The sequence below is a fragment of the Callorhinus ursinus genome, unplaced genomic scaffold (assembly GCF_003265705.2).
Source record: "Callorhinus ursinus isolate GAN/ISIS: 27379988/994484 unplaced genomic scaffold, GSC_fseal_2.0 scaffold12, whole genome shotgun sequence".
In the NCBI taxonomy this organism is placed as follows: domain Eukaryota; kingdom Metazoa; phylum Chordata; class Mammalia; order Carnivora; family Otariidae; genus Callorhinus; species Callorhinus ursinus.
In genome coordinates, this window is record NW_027397074.1 from 77,369,966 (window position 1) to 77,392,179 (window position 22,214).

General features: G+C 45.9%; 1 protein-coding gene across 1 annotated transcript in view; it reads right to left on the minus strand.

Annotated features, from left to right (window-relative positions):
* Nucleotides 1-1,298: 1,298 nt before the first annotated feature.
* Nucleotides 1,299-22,214, minus strand: part of PARP12 (poly(ADP-ribose) polymerase family member 12) — a 38,728-nt gene continuing 17,812 nt past the window's right edge. Inside the window, exons 6-12 of the mRNA XM_025854786.2 lie at nucleotides 19,996-20,191; nucleotides 16,151-16,292; nucleotides 13,253-13,349; nucleotides 6,516-6,591; nucleotides 4,585-4,715; nucleotides 3,612-3,763; nucleotides 1,299-2,410 (exon numbers count right to left, since the gene is read on the minus strand). Coding sequence (XP_025710571.1) covers nucleotides 2,082-2,410; nucleotides 3,612-3,763; nucleotides 4,585-4,715; nucleotides 6,516-6,591; nucleotides 13,253-13,349; nucleotides 16,151-16,292; nucleotides 19,996-20,191 — 1,123 coding nt within the window. The 3' untranslated portion in view covers nucleotides 1,299-2,081. The remainder of the gene's footprint in view (nucleotides 2,411-3,611; nucleotides 3,764-4,584; nucleotides 4,716-6,515; nucleotides 6,592-13,252; nucleotides 13,350-16,150; nucleotides 16,293-19,995; nucleotides 20,192-22,214) is intronic.

Here is a 22,214-nt window from a genome sequence, read left to right on the forward strand (position 1 = left end):
CTTCGTAGCTCAACTGCCTTTTCTGGAGCATGTGATCACCTCCCACACCAGATCTCTCCAGACATCCGTCCCACCCACACTCCCCAATGGACCATCCTTGCTGCCCACCATTCAGCTCCCAGCAGCCAGATGGTTAATGAGCATGGGATCATTTACATTTAAGACTTAGGAGGCAAGCACCTGATTTAATGGTTCTCCCTGACACCCCTCTGCTCCCCAACCCCCACCTACACTGTAGTAGGACCATGACTCAATCGAAAAGCAATGAATAAAATTTCAGGATCAGTCAGGGTATAGGGTAAATATTTTGGTGGCTCTGAAAATCATACCATGTACAACCAGGTGACTAGCCCAGCAGGTGGGTAAGGTAGTACTGCTGTTACTACATTTTTCTGGTCATAGAATTCACTTGCTCTCTGCCTTGATTAGCTGACCTGTGTAAGGTTCCAGGGCATTCCCTACACCTGTTCCAAAGATGGAAAAACTCAACAGCCTTGGATCTGAGAACTTGAGGACAAAGTGACAGAAGTGGAGGCATCCCGTGGAGTGGACACACTGTATTAGGAAGGTGGGGGAATGGGCAAGAAGGGTGTAAGGGAGGAGGAGGAGCCCATTGCTGAGGACTGAACCCAGAGACCAACAGGAGAGCCACCTCATGACACAGAGCTGCCCTGCCCACCCCTCCTCCCCGGAGCAGAGCCAGCCAGTGCCCAGCAGAGACTCCCATCGACAGGACGCCTGGGTGGCTCAGTTGGTTAAGTGGCTGCCTTCAGCTCAGGTCATGGTCCCAGGGTCCTGGGATCTGACCCCACATGGGGCTCCCTGCTCAGCACAAGGCCTGCTTCTCCCTCTCTCACTGTCAAATAAATAAATAAAATCTTCTAAAAAAAAAAAAAAGACTCCCATCGACTGCTATGTGTGCAAGACACACTCAGAACGCACCCACCCCTCCATGTCCACGACACACTCTGCTCAGTAGTCAATCTGGGTTTTGTGGAACTTGAAATTCATAGCGGTTGGGGGAAAGAAAAAAAATATGAATATGTAACTTTTGCAAATTTAATGGAGATGTAGGACCATGTGGCCATATAGTTAGGCCGCCTCTTACAGTTGTGGAAGAAGCCCCAGCAAGTGAGTGGTCCTGAACTTTCAGGTTCATCAGCTTTAGGATAAGTCCACACACAGCCCCCAAGGCCAGTACTGGGGGCTCTGTTACATCCCAACACCCAGAAAAGTGTCTGTACCCCACAGGTGCTCGATAAATAGATGCTGAAGAATGAACTTTGGTTGTCACCCACTTCAGATAAATATTCCTTTATTTCCATTCTCCGTTGTGACATTTGCAGCACAGGTATTCAAATCTCACAGGAACAGAAAACCCACATTCAGAGGGTGTCCAGTGTGCTCAGATGTGGGAATGGGCCTTCGTGGGCAGAGCTCAGGGGTCCTTGGCAGCCACTCATCCTGGTCACCTTCCACTGAATGATGTGGACCCCGCGAAAGGGCCCCAGTGATGCCACACAGTAGCCACTTGCTCTCACGCTGTGACTGATGGGCCGACTCCAAGGCCAGAAGCCCAGGAGAAGAGGTGCCTGGATTAGAGCCAGAGCAAGAGACAGGGAGGCCTCCTGCACTGATGGCTACTCTGTCATTTTGACAAAAAATTAAACAAGATGCCACTGAGACCCTGAAAAAACAAATGACTCACTGCAGAGACAGGAACTTAAATTTAAAATCAATCCATAAAATAGTATCTAGAAACTCTGTGCCTGGTGCCAATCAGCCGCAAAGTCAACAAAGAATGTAAGTAATAAAACTTTAACACACTAGTAAAAGGCAATTAACAGGACCACCTATAATCACTTCTGGTTAGTCTAGTAACTAGCCCAAGAGTGGCTTAAAACCAAAAACCATTACCAGTGAGAGATTAAGAATGTAACTTCATCAGGAAGTCAACGTTAAATGAACAGTTCATTAAAAGTTTTTGTTTAAAAAAAAAAAAAAAAAAAAAAAAAACACCTTCCCCAATAGCTACTCCAAGGAAGACAGGCCTGAAAGGCATTAAAAACACCCTGGCAGGCTCACTGCCGGCCCCCAAAGAAAGACGCCAAGGAGAAGAAGGTGGAGATCCCCCCCCCAACAGGCTTGGTGGAGCTGGAGTACTGGATGACGTACTCCGGGTAGACCTGGTGCTTCTCGAAGACCACGAAGATAGAGGGGTCGGACATGCTGTTCACGCAGCTGTCGTAGAAGACGTTGCCAAGGCCCTCCTTGGCCGGGGGGCGGACGAAGGAGGCGTTGCCTCGGATGAACTCCCCCACCAGCACCCGGGCCAGGAACATCATGTGGGACTTGGTGTCAGATTTGCTGTAGTGGTGGGAATATGCGGCGTCTCGGGCAAAGTAGCTCCCTGCAAGGACACATGTGGGCTCAGCTGGGTGGCGGGGGGTAGCCCGCAGCCTGGAAGGGGAGTCTAGGGTGTCCCGTCAGCCAGGTGATGCCTCTGCTTTCCTGTCCTCCCATTTCTCCAGCCTCTTCTCTCATGAAGGGCATCAGAGGCATCACCAAACTTTGAGAGAGAAAACTCAAGTTCTGACTTGGTCCCTCAAGTCCTAAAAGTCCCCTGGGCACATCACTCCCTAGCCCCCAAACCTCAGCTTCCTCAGCTCTAAAATGGGGCTGTCTTGCAAGCCTCATAGGGTTGGTGCAGAAACAGCATAAGATCCCATACATGGAGCACTGTAGCCACCAGCAGCCCTGCATCGAGAATTCCAAAGCTCGTCAAATGGGACCTGCATTGGAGGCTGCCACACACACATTCGGATATACGACCCACCACTGGCTTCCATCCATCCTGCCCCCGCAGCTGTTGCCACACCTGATTAAGGCTGATTGATGGACAAGTGATGGAGTCGGAAGAGGGGCTGCTGACTACAGCATCACATCATATGAGAAGTTTCAACTTAGCAACCATGTCATGGTTACAGCAAAGAACGTCCTTATTCTTAAGAGGCACTCAAGGAGGAAAGGGCATGATGTATGCCACCTACGTGCAAATGGGTCCAAAGAAATAAAGCCAATGCAGCAAAAGGTTAAAGCTGATGAATCTAGGTAAAATTTATGCAGTTTTTAAAATATTCTTGAGACTTCCCTGTGAGTTTGAAATTATTTCCAAATAAAGCTTAAAAATAACACAGGAAAACAGCTAACTCCCATTCCAACTGGGATCTCAAGTGTTCAGATCCCCATTCTGACGATCACGTGGGCACGGTCCGGGGCCAGACTTGGGGTTGGGAAGGCACCTGCTCTCCTCCCCCCACCCATGCTCACCATCTCCAGGGCCTCCACTCCACAGGGACACAAAGCCCAGCCCGAGCAGGGCTGCTCCTGCTGGAACCTTGGGTGAGGCTCCTGGCTGCACACAGAGAGGAAGGGTGCCACCAGCTGGGCACCCCCCCCCACAGGGCCAGGAGTCCATAACTCACGGAGTTTGACCCAGTTCATCAACTCACACAGGTTCCCCCATGCCCTCCATCAATTTGCTTTAAAAGGGTTTCCCAGGCGCTGGGAGAAAAGCCAGGTTCTGTCAGCAGGGCCACCTTTGCCCTTACCCTTGCCGTAGGAAGTACCATGAAGACCACAGACCCGCCAGTCAAAGTTCTGCTGGCAGATGGCATCGACGAAATTCGCACTGGTGCCATGGAACAGCTGCCTCTCATCGACCACCTTCCCTCCGCTTCTCTTCTGCATCTGCCCTTTTTGCCTAGAATCATGGGACAGGAGGCAGAGGGTGCTCGCTGTCAAATACAGGCCACTTGACCCAAGAAAACACATTGTATTAGAAGCATCCTGAGTCCAGGCCCGTGAGACCAGGGTGAAAAGCACAAGGGAAGCCTTTGCCTCCACAGCTCAAGGCCTCTTCCGCTTCTTGAACTCCCGAAGCAGACCAGACCCACTTCTTCCTCACCACCTTGCTTCCCCTGGAGCTTAGCTAGGGAAGCTGGGAAGCTGGAGCATGCTGGTCAGTGGGGGGCCATCCCTCTCCCCCTCAGTTACCCTGATTTCATCACTGGTCCCAGAGTACAGATGACACCGCTCCAACCCCTCTTCTGGGGACAGGTCAGCAGGACCCCAGGCCCGCCTTAGTGACCTGCTGCAGATCTCCCTACAAGGACAAGTCGCTGAGCACCCAAAAACATGCTAGTTCTCACGCACAAAAATGAGGCCTGGCTCCCTGGCTATCAGGACAACAGTTCTATCTTCCTCTGGGTGTGGGTGGCTGACATGGACCAGTCTGCTGATCTTCGGACAGGGAGGCAAAAAGCACCAGCCCAAGTGCTGGCTGTCACCAGGGCAGCTTGAGCCCCCTTAGCTCTGAGGGATGTGCCAGCACTAAGCGATAAAGATGGAGAGATTGGGAGGAAAGCAGGGACACAGCTCCCGATGCCACCAGCACTGGGCAAGCAGTGGCTGCCATCTCAGATTGTCCCTGAAACCCAGGACACGTTTGGCAAGCAGTTAGCCTCCCACGTATGTACTGGAGGGGATGGTCACCAGCCCAGAAAGAGTGGGCCCCTCACGTACCACTGGTAGACTTCCCAAAGGGCCAGATTCTGGACTCGCTCAATCTTCTGAACAAAGTAGCAAGGCAGCGTACGGTTGAATAGGTTCCAGACTTTTTGATACTCGTCTGATGAAGAATTGAGGGTTATCTTCTGCAGGAAGCAAATATTTTTTCTCTGTTACCCTCAAAGTGTAAAATATAGATCAGTCCCTTCCCAAGGCTGCTCATAAAATGCTAGAACTGCCAGCAAGCCCAGACAGTGATCACCACTCTCCCTTCGCCCAGGGGTGTAGTCTCTCCAGCCGTGGGGTGTATGCAGTTTGTGGTCGCTTGTTTGTTGTTCACTATGAAACCCTCCTAAAGGACAGGCACGTGATGCTCACATCAGCACCACTCTGGGTGTCCCCAGGACATTCCCGCTCCTCCTCTGTACCCACACAGGGCAGACTACATAGTCTACAGGATCAGAGTTGGTGTCAGTAAATGTGGAGTGCACACAGTAATGCGGAAGGGGGCAAACCCCGCTAAAGCAGGTTCAGGCTCACAGGCAGCAGTGCATGCGGCAGGAGCATGCCTCACTGCGAGCACTAAGGAAGAGGTCAGGCTGGCAGACGGGCACGCATCAACTCAGGAGCCCAAGAAGACTTGCAGGATGGTGCCTGGCTACTGCATCCTCCCAGCCAAGCCCACCTCTCCCTCAGTGCCTTGCTCTGGGAAATAGCACCCCCTAGGGGCCAGGAGGGGCCCTGACCAAGGGCAGCGGACCTTTGCCCAGTGACAATCCACAAATTCCTGCACTTGCGGCCTGCACTTAACCAGCCGCCCTGTTCCCGGCTCTACGAGGCTTGGCCCGATGACAGCCTGTTAGGGGATCCCTGGGAAACCCCTCTGTACATGGCCTTCCCCTACCCTGAGTGCAGTCTGAACGGCCACAGGGCTCCTGCAACTGAAACTGACTCTGGTTTCCTTGCTCCCATCCCATGGGAGGACACCAAACTCCTCTCCCTCAAGTGGGGGCCAGCCTGCCCACCCCAGACCAGACTGTCAAGGGCTCCCATACCTGTCATGGCCTACAGCTCAGCCCCACAACCAAGCTCTCCACAGCCCAGCCCTGACCTCCCTCCTGTTCCCCAGCATCTATGCACGCCCTCCATCCTGACCTGGGCTCCTTCCCTATGCAGTTTCCATTGACCTTTATGTTCGTCCCCTACTTCTGCACGTAGAAGCATCGGCCATCACTTAGGTGTGGACCCAGTGAAGACTTCCCTATTCCCCTTAATATGGTCACCTCATCCTGTGACACTGAGTACTGCTGTTCAGACTCGCACGCCCTTCGCACATATGTCTGGGCTGCTGGGGTGTGGGTACAACTCAACGAGAGGAGTGCTCTCAGAGCAGACAGACCCAGAGCCCATCTGCACAGTGCTTGGCAGGAGGCCAGCAACAGAGGGCAGTCTGAGGGCCCCACATACATGAGGCAGTAGTGGACAATGGCCTGAGTACTCTACAGAACTCAGTGTAGCTCTTGTCAGCTGGCAGGCCCGACATGAGCCATGTGAATTGGTGTTCCTGTCTTCTGGTATCTGGCACTTTCCAACAGCAACTCCCCTCTACATGTCCCTCATCATACGCAAATCCTCCCCCGGTTTTGTTTTCTTGCTTAGTAAAACTAACACGTATTAGCTAAGCAGCTGTTAAGCTCCTAATTCTGCCCTTTCCAGAAATTCCCAGGTCATCATCCTTCATCCACAATACATCCTTTCCCCTTGGGGCCACAACCATCTTCCTGGTGATCCAGCCTTAAAATCCCCAAGACCTAAAAATAAAACCCCACACAGCTCCTCCCTCCAGCCCCAGCCTGGCCTCACAGCTTCTTCAGTGGTGGAGTCTGCTTACTCACTATGTCTAAGAACACCCTCCTCCATGGCCCAAGGCAGCGTGAGTCCCATACCTTAAAGCCAGGGTCTGGCAGGGCTGAGGGATCCCAATGGTCTGGGATGCTCTTTGGGCCTTGAAACTTGACACTGCTACAAAATGTAAACAAAAACACTGAGATTTTGTTCTTAGACTCAAGCAGATCTACTATCGGCAGCCGCCACTAGCTGGTACCACCAGTCTGGGGTCTCAGCCTATCATTTTGTAAAAGCAGGTAAAAGGTGAGGAAACACCTAAGCACACTATCCACCATGTAGGAGCACGTCTGTCTTTGCCCACATGGCCAAACCCTAAACAATCAGGCACGAGGGATCCATTTCTCACCTGTATCTCAACACCTACATGGAAGGCAGAGAGTATCTGATAAAAGGAGCGCACACAAACTTTCATCCACAATTTAAAAATTCAAAGAGCTCTTTTTCCAAGCAGCCTCAAAGAGGTATAATTGGCATACAAAAACATTTTAGAAAATGTATGTCAAAACTCATTTGGCAGGAGCACCTGGGTGGCTGTCAATTGAGCATCCAACTTGATTTCAGCTCAGGTCATGATCTCAGTTCATGAGATCAAGCCCTGCGTCAGGCTCCACACTCAGCAGAGAGTCGGCTTGGGATTCTCTCTCTCCCTTTCCCCCTCCCCCAAGACTCATGCTCATGCTCTCAAATAAATGAATGAATCTTTAAAAAAAAAAGAAACCTCATCTGACACTAGAAGTTTGACTGGAACTGCTAAGAGGCTATTTGCAGTCTGTATATATCCTATTTAAAGGGACTAAGCTTATTTCATACTGCTGCAATATTAGCATGTTTAATTACAGGTTTCACATAACATAAGCACCGTAAGATCTTTCCAAAAAATGTAAGTAAAGAAAGACTGAGTTCTAAAAGACACATGACCCGGGTGCCTGGGTGGCTCAGTCGGTTAAGCGGCTGCCTTCGGCTCAGGTCACGATCCCAGGGTCCTGAGATCGAGCCCCACATCCGGCTCCCTGCTCAGCCGGGAGCCTGCTTCTCCCTCTTCCTCTGCCTCTTCCCCTGCTTGTGAACTCTCTCTTTCTCTGTCAAATAAATAAGTAAAATCTTTAAAAAATAAATAAAAGTAAAAGACACATGATCCAACAGGTCTGGGAACAGGGACTATGTCCCTATAATTCGAAATCCTTCTGACTCCATTTCAGAATGCTCTGTTCTTCCTACAATAGATCTACCTTCTGTTTCCACTGGCATGAGACATGTACCTTCACCCTAAGCCTCAAAGAACTCCCACAAATAACTCTCCTAGGAAAACAGCACAGTTTAAAAATAACTAACCAGGGTCCCACAAGCAAGAATCAGCCAGAAACAGACCGTGGAGACTGAAGATGCTGAAATTATCAGGCAAGATTATAAGATTATAACACAACAATTATTCTTTCTGTGTTTAAAGAAATAAAAGACAAACTTTAAAATTATATGCAAGGAACTGAACTATAAAAAGATGTGGAGGGTTTGAAAAAGAACCAGAAAGAACTTCTAGAAGTAAAAGAGACACTCTTCGCACGGACAGGCTTGCAAGCAGGGCTGACCACCTGAGGAGATAGGAGTGAGCTGAACGAGAAGGGAAGGGCAGTTATCCAGAACGGGGCCCCAGCAATGAGGGGATGGGAGATGTGGGGGAGAAGCTGGGACATAGAGAAGAGAGACAGAAGGCCTGGATTTGGTCAGAACCTAACCAAAGCTCTGAAAAGAGAGGAGAGGAAAGGCTGAAGGCTATTTTAAGGAGAACAAAGGAGACTCACTAACACAAAGTTCTAAGAAGCCCCAAGAATCTCCAACAGGATAAATAAAAGCACATGCCCAGCCACCCTGGGGTGAGAGTGCGTAACAGCAAGACCAACACAATCTGAAAAGCACCGAGAGGAAGACAAGGGTGAGTCTGGAAAAGGGGCTCCGGTTAGACTGACGGCTGATTTTGCAACCACAGCAATGGAAACCAGGGGCCAGTGGAATGACCTCTTCAATGTTCCAGGAGAAAATTACCACATCCCAAAATGCTATAACCAGTGAAAATATCTTTCAGGATTGGGGGCAAAATAAGGATGTACTCAGGCAAACAAAAATAGTTTTCCAACAGACCTTCATCTAAGAAAATTTGAAAGGACAAAGCAGTAAAATGTGGGTAAATCTAACGAAACATTCATTGTATAAAGTAACAGTACTTCATGAAGTTAAAAAACAAGAGAGGAAATTAATGGAATAAGATATATGAGAGCTCTTACATTAGTTGATAGGAGGACAAAGATACTGACCCACTCATACCTAAGAACACGTTACAATTTCTAGTGTGGCCTTAAAAAAAAAAAAAAAAGTAATACAGTGTATAACTTCCAAACTAGTAGAAGGGGAAAAAAAAAAATGAAATGACCAAAAATATCCATAAGGTGGCAAGAAAAGAAAAAATAGGACTCAATCACATGAATAAAACATTTTTATGGAGGCTAGAAGGACAGTAAGGAACTAAACCAGAGAGCTGATGTGTAAATGCCATTTCAAACTTGCCCTCAAACTCTGGTATTATAACTTTGGAACGTGGAGATCATACTCTGTGACCCTGTCATTTGTGTAAACAGAGAAGCTGTTTCTGAAAGCGACCCGCCCTCTGAGTCCCAGCTGGCCACACAGGCCCGAGCAGCCTTGCTTGCTAGAGTTATGACAGCTGTCTGCTGTCACCTGGGTTGCATGGACACTGTGTGACTCCCAGGTCAGTGGGGAGATCCTGAATCAGTCATATCTTAGTCTGAATTTGACCAAAGTGATCACTTTTGCTTCTGATGTGTGGTGTCTGTGGCCCCCTGAAGACTATGTTACAGTGAAAACAAAAGACATCCAGTCTCAGGCGACATATTTTTCCAAACTGTATCTAAGGTAGGCTCTGATTAGGGAAAAAATCAAAAATAACTTCCAGAAGTAGAAGCAGTCACAGTTAACTAAACTCTAAATCCAGAAGCAATACACAAGAGAGATGGATACATTTCACTAAAAAATAAACATTTCTGCATGGGTAAAATACCGTATAAACAAAGCTGACAACTAAGAAATCAAGAGAAAAGGTTTGTGATTTGTATAAGAAACTGAGTGCTGATCTCCCCAGTAGATAAAAGGCTCTTAACGTATTAAAAAAAATACCAAAAGACTGACAGAAAATTGAACAAAAAGACAAACTGTCCATAGAAAAAGGCAAATGGCTGTTACAGTTAGGAAAAAAATACTAAACTTCACTCATAAGAGAAAGCAAATCAAAATACACTGGTAACACCCTTTGCTACTCATGAGAAGAGTGAAAGTCCAACAGCCTGTCGGCAAGGCCAAGGCAAACAGGTACCTCAAGCATCTTGAGGCAAAGTGCATAATGGTTCAACCCTATTAAGAGGAATTTGCATTCACCTTCTAGAACTTTAACCTCCATGAATATGAAACAGCACGTATACCAGATCATCCACTGTGGCGTTTCCCTTACAACAACAAAAGACCTAAAACAATGCAAAACACCCCCTCCAAAGGGGACAGATTGAATAAAACAGGGTATGTATTGGTGATAGAGAGCTATGAAGACAGATAGATTTCAGAAGACTTCAGTGTCCTGAAAAGGAATAATTATTTTTTTTAAAGATTTTATTTGGCTGAGAGAGAGAGCACAAGCAGAGGGAATGGCAGGGAGAGGAAGAGGCAGGCTCCCGCTGAGCAGGGAGCCCGATGTGGGGCTCGATCCCAGGACCCTGGGATCATGACCTGAGCCAAAGGCAGGCGCTTAGCCGACTGAGCCACCCAGGTGCCCTGGGAATAATTATTTTTAAGTGGAAAAGAAAAGGTACAGAACAGGACATATAGAATGCTACCTTTAGTGCAAGAAAAGGGAAATCAGAAAACACTTTTGTGTATATACATTTGTTCATTTTTGCAAAAAGAAAGATAAGGATAAATCAGAAATGTATGTAAATGGCCACTCATTGTGCAAACACTGGAGACAACAGGGAGGAAGATACTATTGAGTATACCTTTTTCTTGGACTGATAGTATGGAACTCCTTTAAATGACCATGCTCCACAAAAAGAACCACTGAAGTCCATCTGCAGGGCCCCAGAAGAACAAGCAGAGAAACTATCAGTTCGCCGTGAAACAGAAATGAGCCCGATTTCTCTGGCTAAAGGAAGGTGTAGCTGGCTGACGACAACAGCTGAGGATGTGACACACCCAACTGTACCTGGTGCTGTAGCACCTGCTGCCATCCAGGCCACTCTCCCCCTGTATGTGGCCATGTAGATTGGACAGGAAGGACCCTTTTCCCAGCTCCAATCCTGGGACATCTGCACTCAGCCTAAAACTACTGGTTCAGAGGGGGACTGATCAGAGCCAAGCTCATAAATATGCCCCATCAGCTGCAGGAGGGCCCTCTCCTGCTCCTAAATGCTTACAAAGACAGGGGCTCCCCTCGTGACTTCTGGTAGTCACACGGGAACCCGCCCTGAGGATGAAGCTGGCCACTTAGTGCCTGCAGCATCCATGTTTGGGTTTTTGGTATCCCATGATATTCAAGTACATAAAACCATGAAATACAAGGGTGTTTTTTATTGGTATATAATTCCATTATTTTTCTATTACTTTAACATTTTCAAACACTCAGGTCTATGATTCAACTATTCGACTGAAGATACAAACTGATGAGCCAGCTTCAAGCCTAGACTGACTTGCAGATCACAACAAGCAGCCTTATAATTGTGTATCACAAATCTTCTACCCACAAAGATGATGCTCTGGCTCCAAGCCTTTCCCAGCTCGTGGCACATAGATGCCAGCGGTCCAACTGCCACAGGTGACTCAGCATCGGAGCTGGCATTCATTCATGATGCAACCGGAGAACAAAGAGCAACATGCTTTGTTAGAAGCCAAGACTGCAGCTTACACTACCAGTAACAAAATCTGACTCTAAAAACAGAAAAACCCAAAGAGCTACTGAAAAGATCCCTTCTAAGTTATAAAAAAGATACAATCACTTGAAGATGGAAACAGAGAGAAAATATGAGAAGTGAGATTATTACTGTTCCCTAATCATTCTCTAAACTATAAAGTCAGGAAGAAGTTTTTTGGTTTCTGGAAAAATCTGCACAAGAATATCTTTATGACTCAGTAACACCACTTGCAAACTTACAGTTAAAATATCTAATTATACGGGGCACGCCTGGGTGGCTCAGTCAGTTAAACGTCCCACTCTTGATTTCAGCTCAGGTCATGATCTAGGGGTCGTGGGATCGAGCCCCACGTTGGGCTCTGTGCGGAGTGTGGAGTCTACTTGAGAGTCTCTCCCTCTACCCCTCCCCCCTTCCACAAACACCCTCTCTCTCAAATAAATAAATCTTTTTTAAATAATCTAATTAAAGGGGAACCCTCCTACACCGTTGGTGGGAATGCAAGCTGGTGCAGCCACTCTGGAAAATAGTACGGAGGTTCCTCAAGAAGTTAAAAACAGAGCTACCCTATGACCCAGCAATTGCACTACTGGGTATTTACCCCAAAGATACAAATGTGGTGATCCAAAGGGGCATGTGCATCCCAATGTTTACAGCAGCAATGTCCACAATAGCTAAACTATGGAAAGAGCCTAGATGTCCAACGACAGATGAATGGCTAAAGAAGATATGGCATGCATACATACACACACACACACACACACACACACACACACACACACACACGGGAATATTATGCAGCCATCAAAATGAAATCTTGCCATTTGCAACAACGTGGATGGAAGTACAAGGTATTATGCTAAGTGAAGTAAGTCAATCAGAGAAAGACAATTATATGATCTCACTGATATGTGGAATTTGAGAAACAAGGCAGAGGATCATACGAGAGGAGAGGAAAAAAATGAAACAAGATGAAACCAGAGAGGGAGACAAACCATAAGAGACTCTTAATCTCAGGAAACAAACTGAGGGTTGCTGGAGTGGAGGGGGGTGGGAGGGATGGGGTGGCTGAGTGCTGGACACTGGGGAGGGTATGTGTTGTGGTGAGCACTGTGAATTGTGTCAGACTGACGAATCACAGACCTGTACCCTTAAAACAAATAATACATTATATGTTAATTTAAAAAATCTAATTATACGATTTTTTCCAGTGTCTTAGTTTTTTTTCCCTTTATTTCATGTTGCATTTGGTTTGGCACCTTAATGCTTTAATTAGAAATTAATTAGTCTAGGGGCAACTGGGTGGCTCAGTCCTTAAGCGTCTGCCTTCGGCTCAGGTCATGATCCCCTGCTCAGCGGGAAGCCTGCTTCTTCCTCGCCCAGTCCCCCTGCTTGTGTTCCTGCTCTCACTATCTCTGTCTCTGTCAAATAAATAAATTTAAAAAAAAAAAATCTTAAAAAAAAATTAGTCTACACCACAATTAGAATACTCTGACATCTTTCTCTCTATAAACCTGCATTATATTTATCATCTTATGATCCATCCTAATACTTCTCTCACTGAAATGTGCTAAGTGTACCCTGATTTTCCAGTTTCATGAATTCTCAGGCCTTTTCTGGAACACTGATATTAACACCAGCACTATGGTATTAAGTGAAGGAAAGTACTGGGGAGTGGGGCTGAGCACTTGGAGATAGAGCACTGGCATATTTGGTGACACAAGCCAACAAACCCTCTTACTGCATTAGCCAGTCTGAGGCTTTCTGTATGTGCAGCAGAGCACACCTGACCCGGTACACACGCCACCTACCAGGCTTGCTTCACCTTCACCTCCTGCGGGGACACGTATCTGGGTCTCCGGCAAACCTTTCTGACTGTGCCATAGACCAGGTTTTTCTGAACAAACACTGAAAAAAAAAAAAAAAAAACCCACCAAATGCATATACACACACAGGACAGCAATGTTTTATAAATACAAGCTAAATGGGTTGGAAACTAATCCAAAAGTGTAAAGCCTAGAATCAGTATGTTAAAAAAAATTAGGCAATTTTCACATTTCAAATATTCACAAAGAAAATAGGTATCCTTAGGAGACTGGGTTTAATGAACACATGAATGATGAGTAATTGATGTATCAATTATACATGAGTACTTTTAAATTGTTCCTTCCAATCTTGTTTAAACTATTATTTTGCTTAGCAATTTTTCCCAACTTGGATATAAAAAAAAGCTTCAGCCCAGCCTGAGACCAAATTACCACATCTTGAGCCAGTGGGATTTAGAATTAGTATAATAATTTTACTCTTATGGCTTTTTAAAATTTGACTAAACCGACTCCACAGCAGTATTTCCCAACCTTTTTAAACCTGTACCATCTTTAATAAACAAAATTCTTGCCCCATGCCCACGCCCAAGATCCTCAGGTTCATCCTGAGGGTTGAGGAGACACCGACCCCAGAGTTGAAAAATCACAAATACCTATGAGCTCAATTACGTGTCCCTAGCCACCAGGAAAACCCTGTAACGTCTTACTTTCTGCACTTAGAGTACAAAACCAGTTTTTTTTTTCCACTTAAAAACATTTTAATATTAATTTTTAGGTTTCTGTAACTTATGTTACTGCATTTGAGCATACACTGTGTGATCACCGAGGTATGTGTCCGTCATGCTGTCACCCAAGTGGTCATCAAGATCGGCACTCACAGGGGTCCTCCACATTCTAATCAGGAGCCCACGCACCAGACATGGCTACCACAAGCCCTACTATTGTCCACCACTCAAATCCCATCAATGATTAGCACACTTACATGGGTTTTTATTGGCCTGTTGACTGACATTATGATAAATCTCAAATGGTTTTTCACTGGTGAAACTACTTAAGACATGCAGACTAGCTAAATATATGTGAGACCCACTCCCTACCCTTCTACAGACAGGAAAAAGTGAGACTTTTCCCCTAACTTACCCTCAGCAGGGATACACTCGGCTACGTCCCTAAACAAGCGTGACCTTAGGGATTCTACCCTTCTGATGCCAGCTAACAGATGTCGGAGTTCTGCCTCTGGAATCTTGGCATTGGCAGTGGCCTTGAGCAATGCTTGGGACAAAAGTCCCTAAAATGACAGCACTGAGTCTTCCTCAATCCTACAGAACCAATCATTTGACCTGCTGTGTGCACTTAACTGTACTTGTTTCCTAATAATATTTAGTTCATAAATGTGTCTGGCAAATTTGGGTCTGAGACTTGCTTTCACTACACCTCTCAGTCAGATGGGAACCTAACTCACCTCAAACTACTTCTGTAGCTGCTGGGATCCACCACCAACAAAAAGAATTGAGTGAGTCTGGGTCAGTGTTGGGTGAACACACCTTTTCCTGCAGTTTGCAGAAAACTGCACGCATGTGCTTTTTCCCCACCCTTATCCTGATTCTCTGTTATGTCCCCTGGGGATGCAGCCTAGGTTGAGAATGATAAAGGCTGCATCTAACATTTCTGGTTTTGCTATTTTCCAGATATTTAAAAGGAGTATTTCAACCAGTTGCCAGCCACAGTCCGACAGGTGCTTAGACTAGATCCTCATGTAGCTTGCCGTCCCCTTTCGTGCATTTTTATCTATCAGACTACGGACTGCGAACCACCTGACCTACAGCTGGTGTTCTCCAGCAGATGCCGAAAGTGAGTAAGAAGTTGTCCCTGCAGAGCAGAACATGCTTTTACGTCCTCTGGAAGGGCACACTGAGGAGGCAGCGATCCTACCTTCAGCAAGATGATAAGCACTACAAAACCACAGCAGGGCAGGTCAAGTGGTTTTAAGATAACTCACCACATATACTTTGCTGCCCTCCACACAGAAGAAGGTCCACAAAAATAAAGAAAACAGCAAACCATATTTACAGGAAGGCCCAGTGAATTCCCTCAAAAGGTGCTGCATGTTCAGAAGGATTCAGAGTTTAAAAGGTAAGGCAACACTGAGTTAAACAGAGCTGAAATGATAAATCCATAAGGAAATGGCTTAAGAGAAGCCAAAGAAAAAACTAAAACTTAAAAAAAAAAAAACAAAAAAAAAAAACCTCCAAAGTCAGTCACTAGATGAACTGGCCAAAGGGTATCTGGTCTGTTTCTATCTGTCTGCAAAGGCAACCAGAACAAATCACTGAAAGCTCAGTGTCGGGACACCACAGGCACAGGATAATCTGCTTCCAGCAACTTTTAATCAAAGTGTGTGTCTAGCACGTGTTCCATCTGGAGCCCACCTAGGCCACAGGTGCCGACAGAAGACAACATGGAGCTGCTATGCTGGGAGGACAAGGCAGAGCGCAGAGCAGAACAGCTAGGACATCAGTAAGGGACTGAGGTTAACCCTGGGACCAGAGGGACTTGTCCACGGCCTACAAGACCAGCACCACTGCACACACGCGGACCCGGCCTGTTCTTCACACTTCGGGCTCCTGTCCTTCCTCAGGCTCCTCTCCCTTCACCTCCCCCTCCCCAGGCAGCTTCTCCTCCACCCCCCTGGGCTGCCATCATTGGTTATAGGTCTGTCTCCCCTTCCAGGTGGACAGCACTTCAGGAACAGGGACTCCCTCCCCTTCCTTTTCTTTCCTGGTCCTCTGTGTGTACGTGGACCTTCTCCAGGGCGAAGGCAGAAAAGGCAGAGCCAACAGATGGCCAAGCCCTGCTGGGTGAGGGCAGCTGGTCAGGACGTACCTTTGAAGTCTAACTCGTATCTGTGCTTTCCGGCCTGGAACTTCAGGATGGCTGCCTGGGCATCAGAGCCTGGTGCACAGTATGCCAGGTAGGCCTTCTCCAAATCGCTGCTGCTGACAGTGGTCACGGGGTGCTCCATGCCCTACAGGGGAAAGCCAGAGACTTCATGAAGGCAAGAACCTACAATGATGAAGAAAGCTGCTGGGTGCCATCCCCACCACACTGCAGACATGCCCGAGGTGGATATCCATGTCATGGGGGAAGCAGGGGCGCGGGGAGAGAGAAGCCAGGGAGCAGAGGTGTGGCAGGAGAGGGGGGCACAGAATAGAAGCCAACACGAATGCCTCCTAAAAGCTGCCCAGGAAAATAGTAAATGCAGGTCCTACTAACCAGGATAAGTGTATGGCAGCAAAAGAAGAAGAAGCATTCAAATTACTCATAATGGATGACATAACCATTCAAATAAAGGTGAACACCAACACTGAATTCTCCAATCCGCTTGGAGGGATGGCCTGAGCATGGCTGCCCCTTCTCTGCCCATTCTTGTACCCACCACCCTTCAGAGCGTAGTCCTCCTCTGTCCTTTTCTTGGGCCTGTGGAGAGCTCTTCTATTTCTGAATTATCCATTTTGATCCATATCTTCTCTCCAATTACCTACAGGACATCTAAGATTTCGGGATGACTGAGTTTGAATTCTGGCTCCTCTATAACTGCAACAGGTTATTTTAACTTCTCTAAACCTCAAATGATCTCAACAGAACAGTAATAGGAACAGTAACAAACTTAAATCATACCCCATCATGATCCAAGAGTGCCATCCCATCCTTAAAGGGCTGGGAGAATCATTAAAAACAAGGCATGCAGAGCACTTAGCACAGTGCCTGGAACAAAATGCAAAGGTGCCACAGAAATATCAGGCGGGTACTAGATATACCAGCCTGAAGTTCAAAGAGGACTCTGGTCTGGAGACAGAGGTGTAGAGATCACTTAAGGTGGCCACTAACATCAGAAGAATGGGGGTATGGGCTGGACTCTGGGACACCCCAACATTCACGAAGGAGAGTGGAAAGAAGCAGGCCCATGAAGGAGACAGAAGGAGCAAGACAGCCAGGAGTGAGGAGGGAGTGGGCGAAGTCTGGAAATGCCACAAGATTTGGCACCTGGGCCCTTGACCCTTTGCCAGAGTCTATAGCACAGCAAGGGTCGTGCCCGGCAGGGTCCCACCTCCTACGGGCACTCCATGAAAAGTGACAAGTAACAGGAACAGAAGTCAGATCCTGGCAAGTAGAGGAATAAACAGGGGTCTTTCCTTTCCAGTAAAAATGGATGGGTTGTTCAGGTACAAAAGGGTGAGGGCAATTGTAGAGGTTTTAGATCAAGGCAAAGATCACAGGAAAGGGAAAAAAAAAATGCCAAAGATCAAATGACATGAGAAGACTGTTGAGAATGATCCAAAGAGGATACAGGTCAGGGTAAGGCATCCTGGAACCCAACACCCCAGGGAGGTCAAGGTTAACACAGGAAAATTCAGTGGGCCAAGACTAGTAATACCTTTATACCCAAGATTAGGTGATGAATTGAATTGTGCCACACCCATCGCCAAAGAAGATTAGCTGAAGTCTTAACTCTAGTGCTTCAAAACTTGACCTCACTGCAGGTGTAATTAGTTAAGACGAGATCATACTGGAGTAGGATGGGCTCCTAACCCACATAACCTACGTCCTTGTAAGAGAACGGCCATGCCATGTGCAAACAGACACAGGGAGAAGGCCACTTGATGACACGGCAGAGACTGGACCAAAGCACCCACAAGCCAGGGAAGCCACCAGAAGCTAGGAAGAGGCAAGTATGATTCCTAACAGGTTTCAAAGGGAACATGGCCCTGCCGACACCTTGGTTTTGATTTCCAGCATCCAGCTGTAAGACAATGAATCACTGTTGTTCCAAGCCACCCAGTTTGTGGTACTTTGTTATGGCAGCCTCGGGAAATTAATATAGGGTGGAGGCAATGTGGACCTGAAATTGGGCTGTACATCCTGAGCTCAGGCAGAAAAGAACCTAGCTTCCCTGAATAAAAAAAGAAAATGATCCTCAACTGGCAATTAGCAGAAAACTAGGAAAGAAATCCAAATATGGGGTGACACCATAAGTGTGTGAGGGAAAGGAAAAGCTAGAATGAATAGGTCGCCCTATGAGAGGATCCAGCTGATGGTACCAAATGAGACCACACAACCAAAAGTCACTGAGTCCACACATGTGCATCTGTACCCCAGCATCATGTGGTGCATCAATGATACCCAAATACAGGTCATTCCCAGAGATCCTCACTGTTCTAAAAGAGGTTATATACTGACTATACTTCAAGAAAGTAGCAGCATAGAAAAGAAAAAGGGGAAGCCCGAAGTATGGGTTGTTTGGAGGAGAAAGGCCCCCACTTCCTAAAGTCGTGACAATCCAGTTTGCAAAGTCACCTGGGGAAACATACTTTTGCAGAGGTGTCCCTAGGGTCTCGTGTCATCCCACTCAGCTCCCCAAGAAGGGGGACAAATCACAAAACAAAATGTGAGAGGTTGTCACATTTGCTAAGTGCTTCTCACCTGCCATGGGTTCCTCCATGATGTCACCAGGTAAGCTAAGCTCCATTCATGGAGCATAACCAGCCCCTGCATTCTCTCCTGCTCCTCCATGCCAGGCACGGCCTCTCCCCTCCTGCTCCTGACCAAACCAAGAGCAATGCCGGGGAGCCTCCTTGAAAAAATCCACATGGCAAGGAAGCCAGAAGAAACCCCAGGATGCTCAAGAGGGGGAGACGGGTGGGAAAGAGGGCAGACGGAACAGCCACCAAGGAAAGGCAGGCACTGGAGGATGTGGAGGGGAAGCAGATGAGGGCTCAAGTGAGGCCCCTGCTGAAAGTGACCATGACCAACTATCTAGAGGGCAATACAGATACAGACAAATACAGACAAATACTCCGTCCTTCAGCCAGCATCTGTGCCCTGAGGACCTGCTAGGTACAGGCACTATCCTCCACACGGGGGCACACTGGTGGCACAAGAAAGACCTAACTCCCTGCTTTCATGCAACTCTCATTACAGTGTTCCCAGAGAAGACATTCCAGGTGCAGACAAGAACAAGAATCTCAGGCTTTAATATAGCCTCTTACAACCTGGAAGAGTATAAATGTCTATCAGACCACATATCCCAATATTCATTTTGGAAAGCTGTCCCTACGGACGTGGTGACCTCCCTATCCTTGTACCTCTACAGGTGACCAGGGGGCTCCCGCTAATCTGATCCAGCCATGAACATCTTCAAATAATTGACAGCAGCAGTTATTAGATACAGATTCCAAATCAATACCTGAAATAAATCCATTTTCTTACACTTGCCCACATTCTGTGAAGTTACTGCTACAGAGAAGGCAGAAAGCCACCTTCAAAAAGCCTTAAAAGTTTATTGTACAGCTACACAAACTCTCCGGCACACACAGGCACTTCCTCTGGAGCTCCCTGTTCGACAGTAAGAGAGGCATCAGTTAAATGGCATCTTTCTACGCCATTTAACAAAACCAATGAAGAAAAGTCATCTTACTATAATTTAGTCATTCAGTTCTCATGAGGCCAACAGATACCTACACAAAGACAGAACCTCATACAAAGGAACAATTCACTAGTTTTTCCCTTATTCCCCCAAAGCAAGTGAGTCATGGGGGATCTGGGGATCTCTGGCTCTGTCAAGGACTCTACAAGGACTCTCCAGAACAATCCTCATGCTCATGTCTGGAACAGCTCCTCCATCATGGACCCTTGGGGGAAAACACTTGCCCTCTTTCCATGACACTTACTTGTTTTCCATATTCCTGCCAAGAACCAAACTCGTCAGCCCAGTACCAAACCCAGTCAGTGGTGAGGATGAAGTGTGGAGGTTTAGTAACTGAGGAGGCTGTGGAGAGGCGGCGGACTGGGACAGCGCCAAACATCATGGAGTCAAAGTCTAGACAATCGAAGTGAAAGTTGCTGGCTGATTCAGCACACAAGATCCTGCAAAAGAACATGAGAGGTAAACCCGAAATCTTCACCAGCCAAGTGAACACTCAGGTTCCACCTGTGGTCTTCTAGAGGCTCAACTGGTAGATGTGAACATAAATGTGACACACACCTTAGGGGGAAAAAAGTTTCCAAGGGGGAGGAGGGGAGGACAGTTGGTTCTTACAAAAAATAATAATACTAATAATAAAATTAAAATTCTCTGAAAATAAAACTAATCTCTGCACGACTGATCAAGAAAAAAAGAATATTAGAAATACAGAAGATAAAAAATTAAACATGCCATAGATACTAAAAGGGATATTATAAGCAACTTTATGACAATTAGTTTGACAATAAATAAAATGAACAAACTCCTGAAAAAATCATAAATTTACCAAAATTGAATCAAGAAAAATAGAAAACCTGACTGATCCTCTAACAATTATAAGAAACTGGTCAGTGGTTTAAAATATTCCCATAAATTAAATATTGCGCCTAGATATTCTTATAGACACATGGTTAATCATTCAGGAAAAAATAATTCTAACTTTACATAATTTTTTTCAGAGAACAGAAAAAGAAACCATCCCAATCCCATCCTTATGAGGTTAGATACTTCTTAATATAAAAAAACCAGGTCAAGATAATATGAAAAAATTATAGACCAATCTCACTCAAACATGGATGCAAAAATCTTAAATTAACCACTGGCCATCTAAATTCAGCAGTGTGTGTGTGTGTGTGTGTGTGTGTGTGTGTGTGTGTGTGTGTGAGAGAGAGAGAGAGAGAGAGAGAGAGAGAGAGAGAGAATTGCATTAACTATGACTTAAGCCTAGAAATGTGGTGAACTTATCATCAGAAAATTAAGGTCATTAACTGCATTAACAAGTAAAGGAGAACAAAACATGGGCTCTTAATACAGAAAAAGCTCTCAATAAAATTCAATTTTTATACACAATTAAAAAAAAAATCTCCCAGAATACTAGGAATAAAATTAGGATTTGTTAGCAAGGCCAAAGGTTCCAAACATTCACCCATACTTAAGGTGAAACATTTAATAATTACTCCTTTTAAAATCAAGGAAAAAATAAGAAAAAATAATATTCCAGCTGTCACCACTTGCATTCGGCATGGCACAGGCGGTCCTAGCCACTACAATAAGGCAATAAAAAGAAGATGCATAAGAATAAAAAAGAAAGAAATTACAATACTATTCACAGGGGCCCCTGGGTGGCCCAGTCTGTTAAGCCTCTGCCTTCAGCTCAGGTCATGATTCCAGGGTCCTGGGATCAAGGCCCGCATCGGACTCATTATTCAGCGGGGAGTCTGCTTCTCCCTCTCCCCATCCCTCACCCCCTGCCCCCTACTTGTGCTCACTCTCCCGCTCTCAAATAAGTAAAATCTTTTAAAAAATGCTATTCACAGATATTAATTTCTAGGTAGACATGAAGAGTAACAGACAACTTTGAATTATAGTTAATTCAAATTATCAGTAGAGTCTTCTGAGTTAAAATATTTTAGTAAAGTTGCAAGATACAACAGTTGACAAAAGTTTTGTCATTTCTGTGCATCAGCAGAGAGAAACATAAAAATTTTTAATGGGGATGCAATGTACAACATGATGACTATAGTTAGCAATGTTTTATGGCATATTTAAAAGTTGCTAAAAGAATAAATTCTAAAAGTTCTCATCATATCATAAGGAAAAAATTGTTTTTGTAACTGTCTGAAGTGAGGGAGGTTAACTAAACTTATCGTGGTGGTCGTTATGCAATATATACATCTATCAAGTCATCATCCCGCACGCCTTACACTTCTACACTGTTGTAGGTCAGTTCTATCTCAATACAACAGGAAAAAAAAGTAATTCTCTAACAAAAGATATCTAAGACCTTAATGGAGAAATTACAGAACTACTGAAAGCTATTTTGAAAGATTTAAATAAATCAGATACTATCATGTAAATCAACAGAAACTCTTAGCATCATTATGATGTCAGTTCCTCTAGGACTGTCAATTTCAATTTCAAAATTGA